General features: G+C 45.5%; 2 protein-coding genes across 3 annotated transcripts in view; one reads left to right on the forward strand and one right to left on the reverse strand.

Annotated features, from left to right (window-relative positions):
- Window positions 1–19,666, reverse strand: part of zmp:0000000662 (RING finger protein 145) — a 35,484-nt gene extending 15,818 nt beyond the window's left edge. Inside the window, exons 1-7 of one of the 2 annotated variants that reach the window (XM_041854455.2) lie at window positions 19,558–19,666; window positions 18,697–18,936; window positions 17,693–17,801; window positions 17,140–17,231; window positions 16,418–16,659; window positions 3,569–3,744; window positions 5–145 (exon numbers count right to left, since the gene is read on the reverse strand). In XM_041854455.2, the coding sequence (XP_041710389.2) occupies window positions 5–145; window positions 3,569–3,744; window positions 16,418–16,659; window positions 17,140–17,231; window positions 17,693–17,801; window positions 18,697–18,859 (923 nt within the window). In that variant the 5' untranslated portion in view covers window positions 18,860–18,936; window positions 19,558–19,666. Of the gene's footprint in view, window positions 1–4; window positions 146–3,568; window positions 3,745–16,417; window positions 16,660–17,139; window positions 17,232–17,692; window positions 17,802–18,696; window positions 19,002–19,557 lie in introns of both variants that reach the window. The other variant, XM_041854454.2, reaches the window with a different exon arrangement.
- Window positions 19,667–19,977: 311 nt separating this feature from the next.
- cpxm1a (carboxypeptidase X (M14 family), member 1a) overlaps window positions 19,978–25,676 on the forward strand; it is a 30,794-nt gene continuing 25,095 nt past the window's right edge. The window contains exon 1 of the mRNA XM_041854456.2: window positions 19,978–20,330. Within this exon, the coding sequence (XP_041710390.2) occupies window positions 20,015–20,330 (316 nt within the window). The 5' untranslated portion in view covers window positions 19,978–20,014. The remainder of the gene's footprint in view (window positions 20,331–25,676) is intronic.

Raw genomic sequence — 25,676 nt, forward strand, 5'->3', positions numbered from 1 at the left:
TCACCTGTGCATCACGTTGTCATTCTGTACTGCAGTGTAACCCCCCAGGTAGAACTTGGTGAAGCTGAGCAGCCCCAGGGCCAGGTAAGACACCACAGACGTCAGGCCCAGCAGGGAGTAGGGCGTGGCACAGCACTCAGAGACACTGAGGAGAGAACACAGACAGACAGACGGAGGGACGGAGGGAGGGACGGACGGACGGACGGACGGACGACGGAGCGGGACGGAGGGGAGGGAGGGAGGGAGGGAGGGAGGGAGGGAGGGAGGGAGAGAGAGAACACAGACAGACAGGCGGACGGACGGACGGACGGAGGGAGGGAGGGAGGGAGGGAGGGAGGAGGGAGGGAACACAGACAGACAGGCGGACGGACGGACGGACGGAGGGAGGGAGGGAGGGAGGGAGGGAGGGAGGGAGGGAGGGAGGGAGGGAGAGAACACAGACAGACAGACAGACGGACGGAGGGGGGAGGGAGGGAGGGAGGGAGGGAGAGAACACAGACAGACAGACAGACGGACGGAGGGGGGGAGGGAGGGAGGGAGGGAGGGAGGGAGGGAGAGAACACAGACAGACAGACAGACGGACGGAGGGGGGAGGGAGGGAGGAGGGAGGGAGGGAGGGAGGGAGGGAGGGAGGGAGAGAACACAGACAGACAGGCGGACGGGACGGACGGACGGACGGAGGGAGGGAGGGAGGGAGGGAGGGAGGGAGGGAGGGAGGAGGGAGGGAGGGAGGGAGAGAACACAGACAGACAGACAGACGGACGGAGGGGGGAGGGAGGGAGGGAGGGAGGGAGGGAGAGAACACAGACAGACAGACAGACAGACAGACGGACGGAGGGGGAGGGAGGGAGGGAGGGAGGGAGGGAGGGAGGGAGGGAGGGAGACACAGACAGACAGAGACAGACAGACAGGGAGACAGACAGACAGGGAGACAGACAGACAGGGAGACAGACAGACAGGCAGACATACAGGCAGGCAGACAGGGAGGCAGACAGACAGACAGACAGGCAGACAGGCAGACAGGCAGACAGGCAGACAGAAAGGGAGCCAGACAGAGAGACAGACAGACAGGAAGACAGACAGACAGGAAGACAGACAGGGAGACAGACACATTAAGGTGTAGCTACAAACACATACGTTGATCATCTTCTTTATATTGATGTTCTTTATATTGATGTTCTTTATAGACGATGTATCTGCTTGGTTCAGTCTGTACAGTGCCTTCAGAAAGTATTCACACCCCTTGACTTTTTCCACATTTGGTTGTATTAAAATGGATTTAATTGTCATTTTTTGTCAACGATCTACACAAAGTAATAAGTGGACGGAAAATTCTAACCTTTCTAAAAGATTAATGAAAAATAAAACACTATCTCATTTACATAAGTATTCAACCCTGAGTCAATCAATAGACGTTAGAATCCCCTTCGGCAGCGATTACAGCTGTGAGTCTTTCTGGGTAAGTCTCTAAGAGCTTTCCACACATGGATTGTGCAACATTTGCCCATTATTCTTTTTACAATTCTTCAAGCTCTGTCAAGTTGGTTGTTGATCATTGCTAGACAGCCATTTTCAAGCCGATATAAAGCTGCAATATGTAACTTTTTGGGCGACGTGACCAAATGCACATAGAAATGTTTTATAGATCTGTCATTCTCATTGAAAGCAAGTCTAAGAAGCGGTAGATCTGTTCTTTGTGCACTATTTCTATGCTTTCCGTTCTTAAGTTTCATTTTCGTGTCTTTTACTTTAGGTTTTGTAAATATATTTCACAGCGGTTTAGTTCAGTACAATGATTCTCTACAGCATATTTGCTTGTTTTGTCACATAAACTGAAATTAGGCAAACTATTCGAATTTTACCAACCAGGAAATGTTGGAGCAATTTCTGCATCTTTAAGACGAAACTGTAACTAGGCCACTCAGGATCATTCAATGTCGTCTCGGTAAGCAACTCCAGTGTATATTTATTTGGCCTTGTGTTTTAGGTTATTGTCCTGCTGAAAGGTGAATTCATCTCCCAGTGTCTGTTGGAAAATCAGACTAAACCAGGTTTTCCTCTGGGTTTTTGCCTGTGCTCAGTTCTATTCCATTTATTTTTATTCATGCAGGGTAGTAACGTTATGAGTTGGGCATATGGTTAATTGTTTAGCTAGCTAGCTACATGTCTAAACAATAGACTCCACTATGTTGGGAATCTGGTTCATTGTTTAGCTAGCTAGCTACATGTCTAAACAAAAAGACTCCACTATGGAAGTAACCATTTCAATAGAACGTTCATGATGTCACTGCGACAACTGTCGGTAAATTCGCTCTGGCCATCTACTCCGATGTCAGAGCACTCTCGTCTGAGTGTGCCAGAGCGCAGAACAACTGATTAATTTACCAACGCTCAACACCCGTTTGAATATGGCCGGTGTCAGTAAACATTGGCAAAAAAAACGGCCTAACCAGCTCTGCTAAGGCAAGTAAAATGGTCAGAGTGAGCTGTTCTCTCATTTGTGTCTGGAAGTGGTTAGCAAGCTAGCCAACGTTAGCCAATTAGCTTGGGTGCTTGACTGCCGTTGTGTGGTCAGAACGCTCGGATCAACCCTACTCCTTGGCTAGAGCGTCCAGTGTGCGCTCTGAACGCTCCGAGAGCGAAACGCTCTGAATTTACAAACGGACAATCTGACAACGCTCTGAGTTTACGAACGCCCAGAGAACACTCTTGCACTCTAGATTGAATTTACGAACACACCCGTAGTATAAACCAGCCTTTAGTCTTGGTTGTTTGGTACATAGCCTCAGACGTGAATCCTTAAAGAGATGGGTGGGGCTAAGGCTTTAGTGGGTGTGAACGATGCTGAATGGGTGGAGACAAAGAAGAGCTCTCCAGTAGGTTTACCAAAATATTCAAGGACAATTTTCTCAAAAGTGAGGTTACAAGTTTATCAACTTTCAAAGCAGAATTACTTTCCCATTGTTCCTCAACTGTAGTGTATGATATACCATTTTCTACTTTTATCCAATGGAAAAAACACAATTTAAAATGTTGCTACATAAGACCGAATCAAGCCAGTCGGTCACATTTTTACTCCTGAAGTTATTTAGGCTTGCCATTACAAAGGGGTTGAATACTTTTAAACATAATTCCACTTTGACATTATGGGGTATTGTGTGCAGGCCAGTGACAACAAAATCTCAATGTAATCAATTTTAAATTCTGGCTGTAACACAACAAAATGTGGAAAAAAAAGTCAAGGGGTGTGAATACTTTCTGAAGGCACTGTAGATACACATACTGGTAACTACAGGAGACTCAATACACATTTCTCCCCAGAATATGAGTGGTTGAGTTAAATGTATCTCTATGGACTGTACCAGTCATGGTGGTGGAGGTGGAAACAGAAGGTTGCAGCTTTCCCCAAATTCCAAGGTTTTCCCCAAAAAAACAGTTGGAGGATTCCTGGATTTCCTACGTATTGCCTCCTTATTCTGGGAATCTTCCAACCAGGATTTCTGGAAAACCTGGGAATTTTGGGAAAGTTACCTGGAATTTAGCATGTATCTCTCTCTATGGAGTGTACCTTTTGAGGAGGAAGAACAGCACCCCCTCATGGCTGCCTGATGTATTGTTGGCCGTGAAGTTAGAGTACAGCTGGACCACAAACAGCACAGACCAGAACACGCTGAACAGCACTGGCACTGCAAACTGATTCCAGAGGGAGATAGCCACCGCTAGGAGTCTATACAGCTCTACCACCTGAGAGAGACAGAGAGAGAGAGAGACACAGAGAGAGAGAGAGAGAGAGAGACAGAGCGAGAGAGAGACAGAGAGAGAGAGAGAGAAGAGAGAGAGAAGAGAAAGAGATCAATGAGCAAGAGAGAGATCAAATACAAATCTTACAATCAACTATTAAAGACTACCAGAACCCACTGGATTCTCCAATTACATTGAATGAACTGCAGGACAAAATACAAACCCTCCAACCCAAAAAGGCCTGTGGGGTTGATGGTTTCCTCAATTAAATTATCAAATATATAGACCACAAATTCCAATTGGCTGTACTTCAACTCTTTAACATCATTCTTAGCTCTGACATCTTCCCCAATATTTGAAACCAAGGACTGATCACCCCAATCCACAAAAGTGGAGACAAATTTGACCCCAATAACTACCGTGGGATATGCGTCAACAGCAACCTTGGGAAAATCCTCTGCATTATCATTAACAGCAGACTCAGTGAAAACAACGTACTGAGCAAATGTCAAATTGGCTTTTTACCAAATTACCGTACGACAGACCACGTATTCACCCTGCACACCCTAATTGACAAACAAACAAACCAAAACAAAGGCAAAGTCTTCTCATGCTTTGCTGATTTCAAAAAAGCTTTTGACTCAATTTGGCATGAGGGTCTGCTATACAAATTGATGGAAAGTGGGGTTGGGGGAAAACATACGACATTATAAAATCCATGTACACAAACAACAAGTGTGCCGTTAAAATGGGCAAAAAACACACACATTTCTTTCCACAGGGCCGTGGGGTGAGACAGGGATGCAGTTTAAGCCCCACCCTCTTCAACATATATATCAACGAATTGGCGAGGGCACTAGAACAGTCTGCAGCACCCGGCCTCAACCTACTAAAATCTGAAGTAAAATGTCTACTGTTTGCTGATGATCTGGTGCTTCTGTCACCAACCAAGGAGGGCCTACAGCAGCACCTAGATCTTCTGCACAGATTCTGTCAGACCTGGGCCCTGACAGTAAATCTCAGTAAGACAAAAATAATGGTGTTAAAAAAATGGTCCAGTTGCCAGGACCACAAATACAAATTCCATCTAGACACCGTTGCCCTAGAGCACACAAAAAACAATACCTACCTCGGCCTAAACATCAGCGCCACAGGTAACTTCCACAAAGCTGTGAACGATCTTAGAGTCAAGGCAAGAAGGGCCTTCTATGCCATCAAAAGGAACATATAATTCGACATACCAATTAGGATCTGGCTAAAAATACTTGAATCAGTTATAGAACCCATTTCCCTTTATGGTTCTGAGGTCTGGGGTCCGCTCACCACCCAATAATTCACAAAATGGGACAAACACCAAATTGAGACTCTGCATGAAGAATTCTGCAAAAATATCCTCAGTGTACAATGTAAAACATCAAATATTGCATGCAGAGCAGAATTAGGCCGATACCCGCTAATTATCAGAATCCAGAAAAGAGCCGTTAAATTCTACAACCACCTAAAAGGAAGCGATTCCCAAACCTTCCATAACAAAGCCATCACCTACAGAGAAATTAACCTGGAGAAGAGTCCCCTAAGCAAGCTGGTCCTGGAGCTCTGTTCACAAACACAAACAGACCCCACAGAGCCCCAGGACAGCAAGACAATTAGACCCAACCAAATCATGAGAAAACAAAAAGATAATTACTTGACACATTGGAAAGAATTTACAAAAAAACAGAGCAAACTAGAATGCTATTTGGCCCTAAACCGAGAGTACACAGTGGCAGAATACCTGACCACTGTGACTGACCCAAACTTAAGGAAAGCTTTGACTATGTACAGACTCAGTGAGCGTAGCCTTGCTATTGAGAAAGTAGGCAGACCTGGCTCTCAAAAGAAGACAGGCTATGTGCAAAAATGAGGTGGAAACTGAGCTGCACTTCCTAACCTCCTGCCATTTTAGCAACATGAAATCTTATTAAAATCAGTTCCAGCAGTACCCCCAGGAAGAATATTACACTTTAAAAAAAAAATTGACAAGCGACCAAATATGGTCATGTTCATAAATTCTTAGAATGTTTGGAAATTAAGGCATTTGTGAAAATTCTATAGCAATATAGAGTGGGAAAGCGGCCGTGTGTTTGGACAATTAATAGACACTGCAGTGAATAAAACCGAATAAAAACATCTGTCTTGTCCAGGACCGGAGTCCATGCCGACCGGTGCGCTATAGCCAATCAGAGCTATAGTAGGCCTTAATACAAACAAGCCATTTGCCACACGGGCCTGCCATCATCCACTTTGAACTGGACTGTGTGTTTACAGGCAGTTGCAACTGCGCAACTTTAGATCATTAGAAACCATTCGCCAAAAGCCACAAAATACACTTGAATGGATTTCTGCAAATATGGAAATACCACGGGAGTCCTCTTACATTTGGGAACTTCACAGTCCAATTGATCAAACAACCATGAAAAGGTAGGCTCTCTCTCCCTCAGTGATGCACATCAACAACAAGATCAACAACTCATGCTAGCCAGAGCAAGAGGAGCTAAAGTCTAATGAAGGAACATTAGATAACCCTCTCAAACTGTCAAAATTGCACTGATAAACGAATGGGGAATTGTAGCCTGCTCGTCCTTCTGCTGCTTGCCTGCCAATGCATGCTTGTCCCAACCAAGCACCCAAGCTAACTGGCTAGAGTTGGCTAGCTAGCTAGCTACTTCCAGACACAAATGAGAGAACACCTCACTCTGACCATTTTACTCACCGTAGCAGAGCTGGTTAGGCTGTTTACATGTGATCTAGAGCGTTCTTGGCTAACTATTACTTTTTTCATCTACGTTTACTGACACCGGCCATATTCAGCGGGTGTTGCACATTCCTAAATTCATCAGTTGTTCTGCGCTCTGGCACACTCAGACGAGAGTGCTCTGAAATCGGAGTAGATAGCCAGAGTGAATTTGCGAACCCAAGAGAGATGCTAACTGGATAACAGTCATTCAAGTTCTTGCTAGCTAACCAAATGACACCTGCATCTCTAGCGTTGTGTAGCCACCGAAAAACGATATGATGGTAAAAAGTCAGTCACTCACCCACTCCTCCAATGGCATGACATTATATCCTCTTAGCAGCTAGCTAGCTATCTAGCTAACGTTAGGCTCCGTATTTTTAGCTTGCTACATAAATAGATAGGCTAGCCTGTTAGCCACGTTATGACTGACTTGTGATCATTGCTCTTGCTAGTTTGATTGTATTGACATTCCCAGCCTTAGTTACATTCTTTAGTTTTCGTCCAGAATATTTAGTTATTGAAACTGCATCCCGAATGGCAGCAAACAATTTACCAGAGCAGATTTACAACCTTTTATCAATATTTCTTTGGACTACCAAGAAATGTATTGGTGAATTATATTAATCATGCATTGGACTGCATCCATCTATTCTGCCAACAATGCCTTTAGTGTACGTCATGGAACGTTGAGTAAAATATAACCTATTTTTAAATTGATATTATGATTGTCTGTTTCATATCTGCAAAGTAGTTAAAACGCTGTCAGTTCCACTTTATACTTTAGGTCACTGGTTTCTTTGTGCGCTAAACGTTAAATGTTTGTTGCAATGGGAAGTAATAGTTGTACATTTCTATTGGGAAATGCTTAATGGTCGTGTTTTTGTATTCTTATGATTGGGACCTACTGGCTTATTATGTCTGAGTTTATGGACTGTTTATCCTTTAACATCATGCTGTGTGTGACTGCTGTCTTTCCATCATGCTGTGTGTGACTGCTGTCTTTCCATCATGCTGTGTGTGACTGCTGTCTTTAACATCATGCTGTGTGTGACTGCTGTCTTTAACATCATGCTGTGTGTGACTGCTGTCTTTAACATCATGCTGTGTGTGACTGCTGTCTTTCCATCCTGCTGTGTGTGACTGCTGTCTTTCCATCATGCTGTGTGTGACTGCTGTCTTTCCATCCTGCTGTGTGTGACTGCTGTCTTTAACATCATGCTGTGTGTGACTGCTGTCTTTAACATCATGCTGTGTGTGACTGCTGTCTTTCCATCATGCTGTGTGTGACTGCTGTCTTTCCATCATGCTGTGTGTGACTGCTGTCTTTAACATCATGCTGTGTGTGACTGCTGTCTTTAACATCATGCTGTGTGTGACTGCTGTCTTTAACATCATGCTGTGTGTGACTGCTGTCTTTCCATCATGCTGTGTGTGACTGCTGTCTTTCCATCATGCTGTGTGTGACTGCTGTCTTTCCATCATGCTGTGTGACTGCTGTCTTTAACATCATGCTGTGTGTGACTGCTGTCTTTCCATCATGCTGTGTGTGACTGCTGTCTTTCCATCATGCTGTGTGTGACTGCTGTCTTTAACATCATGCTGTGTGTGACTTCTGTCTTTAACATCATGCTGTGTGTGACTGCTGTCTTTAACATCATGCTGTGTGACTGCTGTCTTTCCATCCTGCTGTGTGTGACTGCTGTCTTTCCATCATGCTGTGTGTGACTGCTGTCTTTCCATCCTGCTGTGTGTGACTGCTGTCTTTAACATCATGCTGTGTGTGACTGCTGTCTTTAACATCATGCTGTGTGTGACTGCTGTCTTTAACATCATGCTGTGTGTGACTGCTGTCTTTAACATCATGCTGTGTGTGACTGCTGTCTTTCCATCATGCTGTGTGTGACTGCTGTCTTTCCATCATTCTGTGTGTGACTGCTGTCTTTAACATCATGCTGTGTGTGACTGCTGTCTTTAACATCATGCTGTGTGTGACTGCTGTCTTTCCATCATGCTGTGTGACTGCTGTCTTTAACATCATGCTGTGTGTGACTGCTGTCTTTAACATCATGCTGTGTGACTGCTGTCTTTAACATCATGCTGTGTGACTGCTGTCTTTAACATCATGCTGTGTGTGACTGCTGTCTTTCCATCATGCTGTGTGTGACTGCTGTCTTTCCATCATGCTGTGTGTGACTGCTGTCTTTCCATCCTGCTGTGTGACTGCTGTCTTTCCATCATGTTGTGTGTGACTGCTGTCTTTAACATCATGCTGTGTGTGACTGCTGTCTTTCCATCCTGCTGTGTGTGACTGCTGTCTTTCCATCATGCTGTGTGTGACTGCTGTCTTTCCATCATGCTGTGTGTGACTGCTGTCTTTCCATCCTGCTGTGTGTGACTGCTGTCTTTAACATCATGCTGTGTGTGACTGCTGTCTTTCCATCATGTTGTGTGTGACTGCTGTCTTTAACATCATGCTGTGTGTGACTGCTGTCTTTAACATCCTGCTGTGTGTGACTGCTGTCCTTCCATCCTGCTGTGTGTGACTGCTGTCTTTAACATCATGCTGTGTGTGACTGCTGTCTTTCCATCATGCTGTGTGTGACTGCTGTCTTTCCATCATGCTGTGTGTGACTGCTGTCTTTCCATCATGCTGTGTGTGACTGCTGTCTTTCCATCATGCTGTGTGTGACTGCTGTCTTTAACATCATGCTGTGTGTGACTGCTGTCTTTAACATCATGCTGTGTGACTGCTGTCTTTAACATCATGCTGTGTGACTGCTGTCTTTAACATCATGCTGTGTGTGACTACTGTCCTTCCATCATGCTGTGTGTGACTGCTGTCTTTAACATCATGCTGTGTGACTGCTGTCTTTAACATCATGCTGTGTGTGACTGCTGTCTTTCCATCATGCTGTGTGTGACTGCTGTCTTTCCATCATGCTGTGTGTGACTGCTGTCTTTCCATCATGCTGTGTGTGACTGCTGTCTTTCCATCCTGCTGTGTGACTGCTGTCTTTCCATCATGTTGTGTGTGACTGCTGTCTTTAACATCATGCTGTGTGACTGCTGTCTTTAACATCATGCTGTGTGACTGCTGTCTTTAACATCATGCTGTGTGTGACTGCTGTCCTTCCATCATGCTGTGTGTGACTGCTGTCTTTCCATCATGCTGTGTGTGACTGCTGTCTTTCCATCATGCTGTGTGTGACTGCTGTCTTTCCATCATGCTGTGTGTGACTGCTGTCTTTAACATCATGCTGTGTGTGACTGCTGTCTTTCCATCCTGCTGTGTGTGACTGCTGTCTTTAACATCATGCTGTGTGTGACTGCTGTCTTTCCATCATGCTGTGTGTGACTGCTGTCTTTCCATCATGCTGTGTGTGACTGCTGTCTTTCCATCCTGCTGTGTGTGACTGCTGTCTTTAACATCATGCTGTGTGTGACTGCTGTCTTTAACATCATGCTGTGTGACTGCTGTCTTTAACATCATGCTGTGTGACTGCTGTCTTTAACATCATGCTGTGTGACTGCTGTCTTTAACATCATGCTGTGTGTGACTGCTGTCTTTCCATCATGCTGTGTGTGACTGCTGTCTTTAACATCATGCTGTGTGACTGCTGTCTTTAACATCATGCTGTGTGTGACTGCTGTCTTTCCATCATGCTGTGTGTGACTGCTGTCTTTCCATCATGCTGTGTGTGACTGCTGTCTTTAACATCATGCTGTGTGTGACTGCTGTCTTTCCATCATGCTGTGTGTGACTGCTGTCTTTCCATCATGCTGTGTGTGACTGCTGTCTTTAACATCATGCTGTGTGTGACTGCTGTCTTTCCATCCTGCTGTGTGTGACTGCTGTCTTTCCATCATGCTGTGTGTGACTGCTGTCTTTAACATCATGCTGTGTGTGACTGCTGTCTTTCCATCCTGCTGTGTGTGACTGCTGTCTTTCCATCCTGCTGTGTGTGACTGCTGTCTTTCCATCATGCTGTGTGTGACTGCTGTCTTTCCATCATGCTGTGTGTGACTGCTGTCTTTAACATCATGCTGTGTGTGACTGCTGTCTTTCCATCATGCTGTGTGTGACTGCTGTCTTTCCATCATGCTGTGTGTGACTGCTGTCTTTAACATCCTGCTGTGTGTGACTGCTGTCTTTAACATCCTGCTGTGTGTGACTGCTGTCTTTAACATCCTGCTGTGTGTGACTGCTGTCTTTCCATCATGCTGTGTGTGACTGCTGTCTTTAACATCATGCTGTGTGTGACTGCTGTCTTTCCATCATGCTGTGTGTGACTGCTGTCCTTCCATCATGCTGTGTGTGACTGCTGTCTTTAACATCATGCTGTGTGTGACTGCTGTCTTTAACATCCTGCTGTGTGTGACTGCTGTCCTTCCATCATGCTGTGTGTGACTGCTGTCTTTAACATCATGCTGTGTGTGACTGCTGTCTTTCCATCATGCTGTGTGTGACTGCTGTCTTTCCATCATGCTGTGTGTGACTGCTGTCTTTAACATCATGCTGTGTGTGACTGCTGTCTTTCCATCCTGCTGTGTGTGACTGCTGTCTTTCCATCCTGCTGTGTGTGACTGCTGTCTTTCCATCCTGCTGTGTGTGACTGCTGTCTTTAACATCATGCTGTGTGTGACTGCTGTCTTTCCATCCTGCTGTGTGTGACTGCTGTCTTTCCATCATGCTGTGTGTGACTGCTGTCTTTCCATCATGCTGTGTGTGACTGCTGTCTTTAACATCATGCTGTGTGTGACTGCTGTCTTTAACATCATGCTGTGTGTGACTGCTGTCTTTAACATCATGCTGTGTGTGACTGCTGTCTTTAACATCATGCTGTGTGTGACTGCTGTCTTTAACATCATGCTGTGTGTGACTGCTGTCTTTCCATCCTGCTCTGTGTGACTGCTGTCTTTAACATCATGCTGTGTGTGACTGCTGTCTTTAACATCATGCTGTGTGTGACTGCTGTCTTTCCATCATGCTGTGTGTGACTGCTGTCTTTCCATCATGCTGTGTGTGACTGCTGTCTTTCCATCATGCTGTGTGTGACTGCTGTCTTTAACATCATGCTGTGTGTGACTGCTGTCTTTAACATCATGCTGTGTGTGACTGCTGTCTTTCCATCCTGCTGTGTGTGACTGCTGTCTTTCCATCATGCTGTGTGTGACTGCTGTCTTTAACATCATGCTGTGTGTGACTGCTGTCTTTAACATCATGCTGTGTGTGACTGCTGTCTTTAACATCATGCTGTGTGTGACTGCTGTCTTTAACATCATGCTGTGTGTGACTGCTGTCTTTCCATCCTGCTGTGTGTGACTGCTGTCTTTCCATCATGCTGTGTGTGACTGCTGTCTTTCCATCCTGCTGTGTGTGACTGCTGTCTTTAACATCATGCTGTGTGTGACTGCTGTCTTTAACATCATGCTGTGTGTGACTGCTGTCTTTAACATCATGCTGTGTGTGACTGCTGTCTTTCCATCATGCTGTGTGTGACTGCTGTCTTTCCATCATGCTGTGTGTGACTGCTGTCTTTAACATCATGCTGTGTGTGACTGCTGTCTTTAACATCATGCTGTGTGACTGCTGTCTTTCCATCATGCTGTGTGTGACTGCTGTCTTTAACATCATGCTGTGTGACTGCTGTCTTTCCATCCTGCTGTGTGTGACTGCTGTCTTTCCATCCTGCTGTGTGTGACTGCTGTCTTTAACATCATGCTGTGTGTGACTGCTGTCTTTCCATCAGCCCTATCTAGTGGTGTAGTGGTGCCTGGAGAAGTGGGTATACTCAATTTCTGCCAAAAAGTTCCCAAAAGGCCCGACCAGCGAAGGAAAGGAACCCTGTTTGAGAAATCCTGTTTTCCAATGTTTTTTCCTATAGATTCTTTCAGATTTTCACTCTCAAAATAACACTTTTTTTTAATAGAAGAAATACAGGAATGTGATGGTCTAACTCCACAACCATGCTTAAACCACATCAATCTGATTGGCTGTCAGGGCCCGGCTCCCCAGTGGGTGGGCCTGTCAGGGCCTGGCTCCCCAGTGGGTGGGCCTGTCAGGGCCCGGCTCCCCAGTGGGTGGGCCTGTCAGGGCCCGGCTTCCCAGTGGGTGGGCCTGTCAGGGCCCGGCTCCCCAGTGGGTGGGCCTGTCAGGGCCCGGCTACCCAGTGGGTGGGCCTGTCAGGGCCCGGCTACCCAGTGGGTGGGCCTGTCAGGGCCCGGCTCCCCAGTGGGTGGGCCTGTCAGGGCCTGGCTCCCCATTGGGTGGGCCTGTCAGGGCCCGGCTCCCCAGTGGGTGGGCCTGTCAGGGCCCGGCTCCCCAGTGGGTGGGCCTGTCAGGGCCCGGCTACCCAGTGGGTGGGCCTCTGTCCACCCAGGCCCATCCATGTCTACGCCCCTGATGCAAACAGCTCATGATGACAATCGCGCATCACAAATAGCCTACTAACCAACACTTCGGACTAAACTTTTTCAATACCTGATTTGCATACCCATTGTTGCCTTAGTTAGCATTTACTGGTAGATATGAGTTGAAACGTCTTTCCTACCCTACCAGCTACCGATGTCATTATTCTGTGAGCTGCTCCATGCCAAAACCAGTTGAGAGCTGCCCACTCTTGCTGCCTGCAGACATGTGGTCCTCTGTAGCTCAATTGGTAGAGCATGGCTCTTGTAACGCCAGGGTAGTGGGTTCGATCCCCGGGACCACCCATACGTAAAAGCGTCTGCTAAATGGCATATTATTATATTATTATTATTATTATTATATTATATTATTATATTATTCTGCCAAATTAGGCTGTGTGCGGCGTGCATGTAAATATATTTCACGTGCTTTGCGATTGTCAAATCAAATCAAAATGTATTTGTCACATACACGTGTTTTGCAGATGTTATAGCGGGTGTAGCGAAATGCTTGTGCTTCTAGCTCCGACAGTGCAGTAATATCTAACAAGTAATATCTAACAATTTCACAACATATACCCAATACACACAAATCTAGGTAAGGAATGGAATTTAAGAATATATACATATATGGACAAGCAATGACAGAGCGGCATGGACTAAGATACAGTAGAATATTATAGAATAGAATGCAGTATATACATATGAGATGAGTAGTGCAAGATATGGAAACATTATTAAAGTGACTAGTGTTCCATTTCTTAAAGTGGCCAGTGATTTCAATAGGCAGCAGCAGCCTCTAATGTACTAGTGATGGCTATTTAACAGTCTGATGGCCTTGAGATAGAAGCTGTTTTTCATTCTCTCGGTCCCAGCTTTGATGCACCTGTACTGACCTCGCCTTCTGGATGATAGCGGGGTGAACAGGCAGTGGCTCGGGTGGTTGATGTCCTTGATGATCTTTTTGGCTTTCCTGTGACATCGGGTGCTGTATGTGTCTTGGAGGGCGGGTAGTTTGCCAAATTTCTTCAGCCTCCTGAGGTTGAAGAGGCTCTGTTGCGCCTTCTTCACCACACTGTCTGCGTGGGTGGACCATTTCAGTTTGTCAGTGATGTGTACGCCAAGGAACTTGAAGCTTTCCACCTTCTCCACTGCGGTCCCGTCGATGTGGATAGGGAGGTGCACCCTCTGCTGTTTCCTGAAGTCCACGATCATCTCCTTTGTTTTGTTGATGTTGAGTGAGAGGTTATTTTCCTGGCACCACACTCCCAGAGCCCTCACCTCCTCCCTGTAGGCGGTCTCGTCATTGTTGGTAATCAAGCCTACTACTGTTGTGTCGTCTGCAAACTTGATGATTGAGTTGGAGGCGTGCTTGGCCACACAGTCATGGGTGAACAGGGAGTACAGGAGGGGGCTGAGCATGCACCCTTGTGGGGCCCCAGTGTTGAGGATCAGCGAAGTGGAGATGTTGTTTCCTACCTTCACCACCTGGGGGCGGCCCGTCAGGAAGTCCAGGACCCAGTTGCACAGGGTGGGGTTCAGACCCAGGGCCCCGAGCTTAATGATGAGCTTGGAGGGTACTATGGTGTTGAATGCTGAGCTATAGTCAATGAACAGCATTCTTACATAGGTATTCCTCTTGTCCAGGTAGGATAGGGCAGTGTGCAGTGTGATGGCGATTGCATCCTCTGTGGATCTATTGGGGCGGTAAGCAAATTGAAGTGGGTCTAGGGTGACAGGTAAGGTAGAGGTGATATGATCCTTGACTAGTCTCTCAAAGCACTTCATGATGACAGAGGTGAGTGGTACGGGGCGATAGTCATTTGTGTAGGCTACTTTGTGCATGATTTCTCTATTGTAGTACATAACTGATAAGTCGTCTACCTCCACTACACTACTTTGATACGCATCAGTGGGGATTAAGACGTGAGTCTAAGCACTGAAGAAACAGTGGGTATATGGTTTATACCTGAGTACACCCTCCACTACACCACTGGCTCTTTGTGTTTTACAAAAAGTTCACTCTCCTACATGAGTTCACTGGTATTACGGTTGCTGTCCTTTCAGAATCACCAACCTGTCACACACTGAAGGCCTATAGGTCCGCCACTGATCAAACATGTCTATAATATATAAGGTTGTTAAGATATTAGTGTATCAAGAAAAGGAGTGTAAACATTTGGCGAAGAGGTTTTATGCGCTGACTGAATGGAAGCTGATAATTATTAGCTTTTTACTCCGCTGGTCTCGAGTCCTCACTGTCTGAGACCGAGTACAAATGCATCCTACACAAGACCAAGACAACTCAGAGAGTGACCCTTCAGAGCAACTGGCCCAACCCAGTGTCCCTTCAGAGCAACTGGCCCAACCCAGAGAGTGACCCTTCAGAGCAACTGGCCCAACCCAGAGAGTGACCCTTCAGAGCAACTGGCCCAACCCAGAGAGTGTCCCTTCAGAGCAACTGGCCCAACCCAGAGAGTGACCCTTCAGAGCAACTGGCCCAACCCAGAGAGTGTCCCTTCAGAGCAACTGGCCCAACCCAGTGTCCCTTCAGAGCAACTGGCCCAACCCAGAGAGTGTCCCTTCAGAGCAACTGGCCCAACCCAGAGAGTGTCCCTTCAGAGCAACTGGCCCAACCCAGAGAGTGTCCCTTCAGAGCAACTGGCCCAACCCAGAGTGTCCCTTCAGAGCAACTGGCCCAACCCAGAGAGTGTCCCTTCAGAGCAACTGGCCCAACCCAGAGAGTGACCCTTCAGAGCAACTGGCCCAACCCAGAGAGTGTCCCTTCAGAGCAACTGGCCCAACCCAGAGAGTGACCCTTCAGAGCAACTGGCCCAACCCAGAGTGACCCTTCAGAGCAACTGGCCCAACCCAGAGAGTGACCCTCAGTGACCATAGCCCGGCCATAGAGACAGGACACCATAGAAAGACATGGAAGGTCAGAGAAGAAAGACCATCTAAACACTGTGGGTCGATTATGTCCTGGTCTGTCATAATATAATATACCTCCCACCATTTCATACATATGAGCCCTTGTACATTTAGTTATTCAATTGTTGCTGTATGTTTACTTTTTTGTGTATTATTTTATATATACTTTTTTATACAATATTTTTGTTGCTCAAACATAGTGTTCATTTATGTAATACTTCATATACATTGAGCGCGAGAGACAGAGAGTGAGAGCGAGAGAGCGAGAGCGAGAGCGAGAGAGCGAGAGCGAGAAAGCGAGAGAGAGAGGAATAACGTGGGTGGGATAGTGATGTGTGAACAGAGATGGGTAGAGGGTAGGTGGGTTAGAGAGAAACAGAGGGAGAGGATATTACTGTGGGTTAGAGAGAAACAGAGAGAGAGGATATTACTGTGGGTTAGAGAGAAACAGAGAGAGAGGATATTACTGTGGGTTAGAGAGAAACAGAGGGAGAGGATATTACTGTGGGTTAGAGAGAAACAGAGGGAGAGGATATTACTGTGGCGTGTCAGTAACAGTACCTCCAGTTGTAGCAGTTCAGAGTAGGCTGCCCTGGCCAGCCGGTATGGCACGAACTGATTGGACAGGAGGAACATGGCCACACCTATTCCAGTCAGGGCCGTGGAGAAGGAGTTCACCAATAGCAGGGTGTCGTGGGGCATGGCACAGAGACGGGCCAACAGGGGCAGCAGGTAGGCAGAGAACAGCCACACCTTCCTGGTCTTCATGAGGAAGGCACACAATGTACTCAGTATGATCTGACCTACACACACAGGGGCACAGAAACGAGAGAAGAGAAGAGAGAGAGAAGAGAGAAGAGAGAAAAGAGAAGAGAAGGAGAGAGAGAGAGAGAGAGAGAGAGAGAGAGAGGAGAAGAGAGAGAGAGAGAGAGAGAGAGAGGGAGAGAGAGAGAGAGAGAGAGAGAGAGAGAGAGAGAGAGAGAGAGAGAGAAGAGAGAGAGAGAGAGAGAGAGAGAGGGAGGAGAGAGAGAGAGAGAGAGAGAGAGAGAGAGAGAGAGAGAGAGAGAGAGAGAGAGAGAGAGAGAGAGAGAGAGAGAGAGAGAGAGAGAGAGAGAGAGAGAGAGAGAGAGAGAGAGAGAGAGAGAGAGAGAACATTGCCATATTGAGCACTTGAGAACATATTATGGTTTGTACAGTGAGTTGTCATGGAAAGCAGCCAGTCAGGATATCCATGTATTTTTCTGCTAGACTAAAATAACTATGGGCAAGTGTGTGTGACTTACTAGTCAGTGCAGTGACAAAGCGGTGGAAGGCCAGAGAGTCGAGGTATAGGGCACCATCATACCCATACTGCACCTCTCCATGCACATAGTCCCTGTGGAGAACACATGAATGGTCAATCACCATGACAACAACAGCAAGAGGAAAACATCTTTCATATCTGGTTTTATAAAAAGTTGGACCAAAGAGGAGAAACGGTCAACTTAAGACAGGACGGTTAGCCTCTCTAGCAATCTTTGTAGATAATCATACATCATCTTTTAAGAGATCAATTAAGCTCTACTAGCATTCTGGGAAGTGTAGTTGTTCTCATAAGATTGACCCAAGACGTACAAACTGTCACAGAAGCTGTCACACTCCGTATAGCTACAGAACATCTATTTGCATCGTGGGGAAGAACTGTGAAGATATAGTATGAGGGTCAGCTGTCACGCTCCGTATACGGCAGCCATTTTGGGTTTTGTGACCCACTAGTCTCTCATAATAAACAGCCTTAGCTGATTTGATTCTGAGTGCTGAAATCTATCTGCGTGGTTTTGAAGTGTAGACGCTCACTTGGAGATCTGGTGTCCCACGTAAAAGAGCAGGGTGGTAAGGATGTGGAGGTAGAGCTTGATGATGTGTCTCAGTGGCAAGACTAACACCACAACGTTCACCACATGACCTGGAAGAGGACAGAGACATTTACATTATTTAGCAGACGCTCTTATCCAGAGCGACTTACAGTTAGTGCATACATTATTCTTTTTTATTTTCATACTGGCCCCCCGTGGGAAACGAATCCACAACCCTGGCGTTGCAAACGCCATGCTCTACCAACTGAGCTACCTCCCTGCCGGCCATTCCCTCCCCTACCCTGGACGACGCTGGGCCAATTGTGCGCCGCCCCATTGGTCTCCCGGTTGCGGCCGGCTAAAGCAGAGCCTGGAATCGAACCAGGATCTCTAGTGGCACAGCTATCACTGCGATGCAGTGCCTTAGACCACTGCGCCACTCGGGAGGTTACACAGCACTGTTAGTGGTACACACAGAGCAAAACAGCTGGGGGTGTATTCACACACAACAACAAAAATGTTTGCACCGTAGCAAAACCTTTTGCAACATTTGGCTTGCAATGACAGGATAGAAGGTTCGATTCCCAGGACCACCCGTATGTAAAATGTATGCACACATGACTAAGTCGCTTTGGATAAAAGAGTCTGCTAAATGGCATATTTTACTACAAACAGAAAATGTTTTGCAACGAAACTGAGTTTCTATTGGGCAAATTCAGGTAAGTCCCTCCCTGTTGTGTTCCATTTGCTTCTGTTTGGTTGGCTAGTGAACACGTCCCTGGTTTTCCTCCAAACTGAAATAGTGTGTTTCAGGAAAGACAGAACACAAATGCTACCTTCAAAAATGCAGGCTATGGTTAGGGTAAAGTCACGTTGGAGAAATATGTGATGATATGGTCATGGTTGAGTCCCAAATGGCACCCTATTCCCTATATAGCGCACTACTTCTGAACAGAGCCCATAGGGGTGCCATTTGGGAATTAGTTGACGTGTATGAATACATACCTAGGTAATACAGGTTCCAGACAACATATTTGTATTTGAAGAGCATGTCTTCGTTCTTGAGGTGCTCTGTGAAGCTATCAATGTCACACTTATAGAGCAAGTCCAGCACCAGGATGCTTGGCACCCTCAGAGCAATGTTGGCAACGTCTTCCAAACGAGGCATCTTGAGATAATTAGTCCCCTATTGGCGTGGTAGAAAATATGTTGGTGAGCAGAATGCTCTCCTAGACGGATGATCTCCTAGAGGAGTAGGAAGAGAGGCAGGTAGATGTCTGACTGGTCCCTCTTCATGGTCGGTTATTCACCTGATACACGTACACACACACACACACACACACACACACACACACACACACACACATTCAGGTGATACCATTGACATTTACTGACATGATCAACATCAAAGTTGACAAAATAACAAATCCATCAATCTGTCTGCCAATGACAGTCCTCCTACTGGTCAAATCTATTGGGTCGACTTTGAAGGCGACGGCCTTGCTATCTGCATCAAGTATCCACAGTACATTATGGACTATTGACATTGATGGTGCGCAACCTGAAGTGACCCCTTGATAGTTAACCGCTTTACTTTACACGTTCCTAGTATGACAAGGTTGTCAGCAAGCTAGTGTACAGCTCAGCTCTCGGTCTATATATGTTGGAGGACAACAGCTAAACCAAAGCCTTTAATTGTAGCTAGGTAGAACCAGATGTTCTCAGAAGTGTTAAGACGAGAGCGTTCTAGCTAGCTGCATTTTATTCTGATATCACGTTTCTGTCATAGTGGCAACATTTCACCATTCTACCGGTTGTAAAACCGCGAACGATATCCAAGGAAACCGGTATGATAGCGTAAATGACCTGGTAAATGAAGCTAATATCCTTCTGACAGCATGTTGTAAAGGAAAATTGACAGTTTTCTAGCTAGAGTTGTTATGGTTTTCCGTCCGGTCCTGTCGCTTGCGTGGCCATTTCCGGAATATACGTCATTTGTCGACGAGGCAGTAGCTTGCAACAATGAGATTATGGAAAATGATTTTTAAATTTTTAACAAATTAGATGTTTCGCTTTCAAATTAAAAGTAAATCATTGAAATAAAGCTATCATCAAATAAGACAGGCTCCGAAATCAGAATAAAATAAAATGCAACAATGCTCTATTTCTCCCTTGCGCTCTCTTTTTATTTAACATATACAGTACTCCTGGTTTTACGGTAATGTGATAAGGTTTTTGCTATATTACGGTTTTATAAATACGGGGCGCTTGGGGGTGTAGTTGGACAGTTTTTGCGCCTCTGTGTTTTACGCGCAGAGAGAGAATGGCCAGGATATTGTGCATTTTGTCTGTAGTAATTTTTGTCGTGAAAACTGACGATGTCAGCGAATTTAATGCAACTATAACAGCCGTGAACGTTACATTTAACTCTACTGTTAACAGAACGATTGCTTTTAAAACGACAACTGCGTTCTCGTTATTCTCCCCCACCACCACAGTCAATAACACAGGTTTGGGAAAGAAAAATCTGGGAAAGAAAAATCTGGGAAAGAAAAATGTAGAAGACAAGCGCATCGATCAAGACGAGGATGGAAAACGTGAAACCAAGAATGGCACAGCAGATGCAAAGAAAGGACCTGGTAAATGAATGACCTAGTCCTTTGCAAATGTATTTATTCAGCAATTTACATAAAGTGAGCATTTAACTGTATGACATTGTGCATGCCATGGATGGATTTTCTCAACTTTTTTTGTGCATGGGATAGATTTTCTCTACTTTTATAATAGTTTATTTACTTTAGAAGTTTTTTTGTGGTTCACTGTTGCGTGGTAGGCTATCAGCAGTCTGTAGAAGAAGGTTTCAGCAGGATGACCGTCTCAGTAATAGGGTCTGTATGTGGAGGAGTAACCTAGTAGCCTGTAATTAATGCATGTAATAAGAGGCGGACAAGGCTACATTACATTTTAGTCATTTAGCAGACGCTCTTATCCAGAGCGACTTCCAGGAGCAATTAGTGTTAAGTGCCTTGCTCAATGGCACATCGACAGATGTTTTAACCTAGTCGGCTCGGGGATTAGAACCAGCGACCTTTCGGTAACTGGCACAACGCTCTTAACCACTAAGCCACCCGCCGCCCCACAGCAGCAGTCATGTAACAGTCGGTCGTATACTGTCATTCTACCAGATACAGTCACCGCTTCCTGTCCTTCTGTTAATCTATCTCATTGTTCTTGATGTAAACTTTGAAGAAAATAAAAACATTTACATTTACATCATTTAGCAGACACTTAGGTTTATTAAGCTGTTATTGATGTAAAGCATGAATTTCTAGCTTAGTCCTTATAACATAATAATAATTACTTTTATAATGTAATAATTTAAAGTAACTGCCCAGTGTTTCCAGATTTCTATTAAATATGACCTATAATTACTTACAATATCAGTGAAGTTGTTTTCCTTCCAAAAAAATTGTAATTAAGTATGTTAAAAATCCGGTTTTCTGTGTTTGAATGGTGTGGGTGTACCCCAACAACAGAATGGTGTGGGCGTATACCAGTCATTAAAAATAATAACGTTAATAGACTATTGATTGCCCAGCTCATCGTCCTCTAGACTGCTGATTGGCCAGCTCATCGTCCGCTAGACTGCTGATTGGCCAGCTCATCGTCCTCTAGACTGCTGATTGGCCAGCTCATCGTCCTCTAGACTGCTGATTGGCCAGCTCATCGTCCTCTAGACTGCTGATTGCCCAGCTCATCGTCCTCTAGACTGCTGATTGGCCAGCTCATTCTCCTCTAGACTGCTGATTGGCCAGCTCATTCTCCTCTAGACTGCTGATTGGCCAGCTCATTCTCCTCTAGACTGCTGATTGGCCAGCTCATTCTCCTCTAGACTGCTGATTGGCCAGCTCATTCTCCTCTAGACTGCTGATTGGCCAGCTCATCGTCCTCTAGACTGCTGATTGGCCAGCTCATTCTCCTCTAGACTGCTGATTGGCCAGCTCATCGTCCTCTAGACTGCTGATTGGCCAGCTCATCGTCCTCTAGACTGCTGATTGCCCAGCTCATCGTCCTCTAGACTGCTGATTGGCCAGCTCATTCTCCTCTAGACTGCTGATTGGCCAGCTCATCGTCCTCTAGACTGCTGATTGGCCAGCTCATCGTCCTCTAGACTGCTGATTGCCCAGCTCATCGTCCTCTAGACTGCTGATTGGCCAGCTCATTCTCCTCTAGACTGCTGATTGGCCAGCTCATTCTCCTCTAGACTGCTGATTGCCCAGCTCATCGTCCTCTAGACTGCTGATTGGCCAGCTCATTCTCCTCTAGACTGCTGATTGGCCAGCTCATCGTCCTCTAGACTGCTGATTGCCCAGCTCATCGTCCTCTAGACTGCTGATTGGCCAGCTCATCGTCCTCTAGACTGCTGATTGGCCAGCTCATCGTCCTCTAGACTGCTGATTGGCCAGCTCATCGTCCTCTAGACTGCTGATTGGCCAGCTCATTCTCCTCTAGACTGCTGATTGGCCAGCTCATCGTCCTCTAGACTGCTGATTGCCCAGTTTATCCTCCTGAGGAGTATTTCCATATGAGGAAATAGCAAGCATTTTTTGAAACATCTGTTTGAGATACATGTTTGAGGTGGGGCTTTTGAAGTGTTTTTTTTCTCCAATTTATGCTTTGGCCACAAATACGAATAAGGACGAGTCAACAACATTATTTGGATATGAGTTAACAGAATATGAACTTTTAAAAGTAAGATTTTCACTGCAGTTACTTTAATAATGTAATAATTGTATAATATAATTATAGAAAAGTTATATTAATCACTTGAATATGGCCCCTTTGGCACTCCACCTTACTTGTTGGATGGATGTCAAAACACAGAGACCAATATGAACATATCTAAAGGACAGTGACTGTTCCCTACACCCTATTCCCTATACAGTGCATTCGGAAAGTATTCAGACCCCTTGACCTTTTCCACATTTTGTTACGTTACAGCCTTATTCTGAAATTGATGAAATTGTTTTTTTCCCCCGCTCATCCATCTACACACAATACCCCACAATGACAAAGCAAAAACAGGTTTTTATAAATGTTAGCAAATTTATTAAATGTAAAACTGAAATATACATTTACATAAGTATTCAGACCCTTTACTCAGTATTTTGTTGAAGCACCTTTGGCAGCGATTACAGCCTCGAGTCTTCTTGGGTATGACGCTACAAGCTCGGCACACCTGTATTTGGGGAGTTTCTCCCATTCTTCTCTGCAGATCCTCTCAAGCTCTGTCAGGTTAGATGGGGAGCATCGCTGCACAGCTATTTTCAGGTCTCTCCAAGGATGTTCAATCAGGTTCAAGTCCGGGCTCTGGCTGGGCCACTCAAGGACATTCAGAGACTTGTCCCGAAGCCACTCATGCGTTGTCTTGGCTGTGTGCTTAGGGTTGTTGTCCTGTTGGAAGGTGAACCTTCACCCCAGTCTGAGGTCCTGAGCGCTCTAGAGCTGGTTTTCATCAAGGATCTCTCTGTACTTTGCTCCGTTCATCTTTCCCTCGATCCTGACTAGTCTCTCAGTCCCTGCCGCTGAACAACATCCCCACAGCATGATGCTGCCACCACCATGCTTCACCGTAGGGATGGTGCCAGGTTTCCTCCAGACGTGACGCTTAGCATTCAGGCCAAAGAGTTCAATCTTGGTTTCATCAGATCAGAGATTCTTGTTTCTCATGGTCAGAGTCTTTAGGTGCCTTTTGGCAAACTCCAAGCGGGCTGTCATGTGCCTTTTACTGAGGAGTGGCTTCCGTCTGGCCACTCTACCATAAAGGCCTGATTGGTGGAGTGTTGCAGAGATGGTTGTCCTTCTGGAAGGTTCTCCCATCTCCACAGAGGAATTCTGGAGCTCTGTCAGAGTGATCATCAGGTTCTTGGTCACCTCCCTGACCAAGGCCCTTCTCCCCCGATTGATCAGTTTGGCTGGGCGGCCAGCTCTAGGAAGAGTCTTGGTGGTTCCAAACACCTTCCATTTAAGAATGATGGAGGCCACTATGTTCTTGGGGACCTTCAATGTTGCAGACATTTTTTGGTGCCCTTCCCCAGATCTGTGCTTCGGCACAATCCTGTCTCAGAGCTCTAAAGAGAATTCCTTCGACCTCATGGCTTGGTTTTTGCTCTGACATGCACTGTCAACTGTGGGACCTTATATAGACAGGTGTGTGCCTTTCCAAATCATGTCCAATCAATTGAATTTACCACAGGTGGACTCCAAACAAGTTGTAGAAACCTCTCAAGGATGATCAATGGAAACAGGATGCACCCAAGCTCAATTCTGAGTCTCATAGCAAAGGGTCTGAATACTTATAAGGTATTAAAATATATATATATATATATATATATATATACACATTTGCAAAAACAATTTAAAACCTGTTTTCGCTTTGTAATTATGGGGTATTGTGTGTAGATTGATGAGGAAAAAATTAATTTAATCCATTTTAGAATAAGGCTGTAACGTAACAAAATGTGGAAAAGGTCAAGGGGTCTGAATACTTTCTGAATGCACTGTATAGTTCATTATTATTCATCAGAGCCCCTATTGGTCAACAGTAGTGCACTACATAATAGGAAATAGGGTGTCACTTGGGATGCACCCAGCATCTGTGTGACTGATGGTTTTGTTGTTAGACTTAAATCCTTAAAGGGGCAATCTGGGAATCAAACAACAAGATTTTACATTTTAGTCATTTAGCAGACGCTCTTATCCAGAGCGACTAACAGTTAGTGAGTGTATACATGATTATTATTATTTTTAAATACTGGCCCCCCCGTGGGAATCGAACCCACAACCCTGGCGTTGCAAACGCCATGCTCTACCAACTGAGCTACATCCCTGCCGGCCATTCCCTCCCCTACCCTGGACCAATTGTGCGCCGCCCCATGGGGTCTCCCGGTCACGGGCCGGCTACGACAGAGCCTGGATTCGAACCAGGATCTCTAGTGGCACAGCTAGCACTCTAGACCACTGTGCCAATCGGGAGGACAACAAAGGGTCAGTCTGCTACCTTTTGTCAAAGTTGCGTCAATTCAAATCTGGTATTAGGAACAAAAGAGGTCAACACGACTTCTAAGATATACTAGTATTTTAATTAATATAAAACCTTCAATGGTAAAATATGATGTTTCGTATATACGGGCTCTTTGAAATACCTCGCAGGGCACTTCAGAGAACTAATCCATTGTTCCAGGTTCTTGCTCAAATACTCTGACAGAGAGTTTCCCACCTCTCTGCTGGCCAATCAGAGTAGAGACTTGAGCGTGGTTTAGACTTACTCAGCCTATCCGTTGGCGCACCGGCTGTTCCCCGCCTCTTCTGCTACCAGGCATACGTTTATCATAACAACCTGTCATAGTGAGAAGAGCCAGCTCCCTTAGACACCATTCCTACGTCCAAGGAAGGTTCACAGATCACAAAGAACCAGTATAGTCTAGTATTTGGAGACACAAATCCTTATCTCATTTTACCCCCTAAAACAGCTCTTCACATCAATCACAGCTTGCCAGGTTTCACAACCTACATTAGCCCAGTCAAGAATGCATTCTTTCTAAGTTAGTCATCCCATCAATTATAAAAAATAATAAATCTCTCACACTTTGTTTTGGTGGCGGGGTGACCAGCAGAGGGATCGGGCTGGAGAAATGTAACCACTATCAAATTCATAGACGGAGCTATGGATGCAAGGACTGACCATCTATGAGATCAAAATGATGATTGAAGCTATACAGTGTTTGTTAACAATCACATTGTTATGACTGTATTTTTGGGTTGTGATGGAGTAAGATGGTTGAACTAAGCTCATGAGACAAGTATACGTTATATTCTTCAAGAATCAATGGCTAAATGTCATTCATTTAAAAGTCCAAAAAAATGGATGTATCAATCCCAGATTGCCCCTTTAAGCACCCTGCAGCTGTAGCTGTTAACCTCCC

This window comes from Coregonus clupeaformis, chromosome 29 (assembly GCF_020615455.1).
Source record: "Coregonus clupeaformis isolate EN_2021a chromosome 29, ASM2061545v1, whole genome shotgun sequence".
Taxonomy (NCBI): domain Eukaryota; kingdom Metazoa; phylum Chordata; class Actinopteri; order Salmoniformes; family Salmonidae; genus Coregonus; species Coregonus clupeaformis.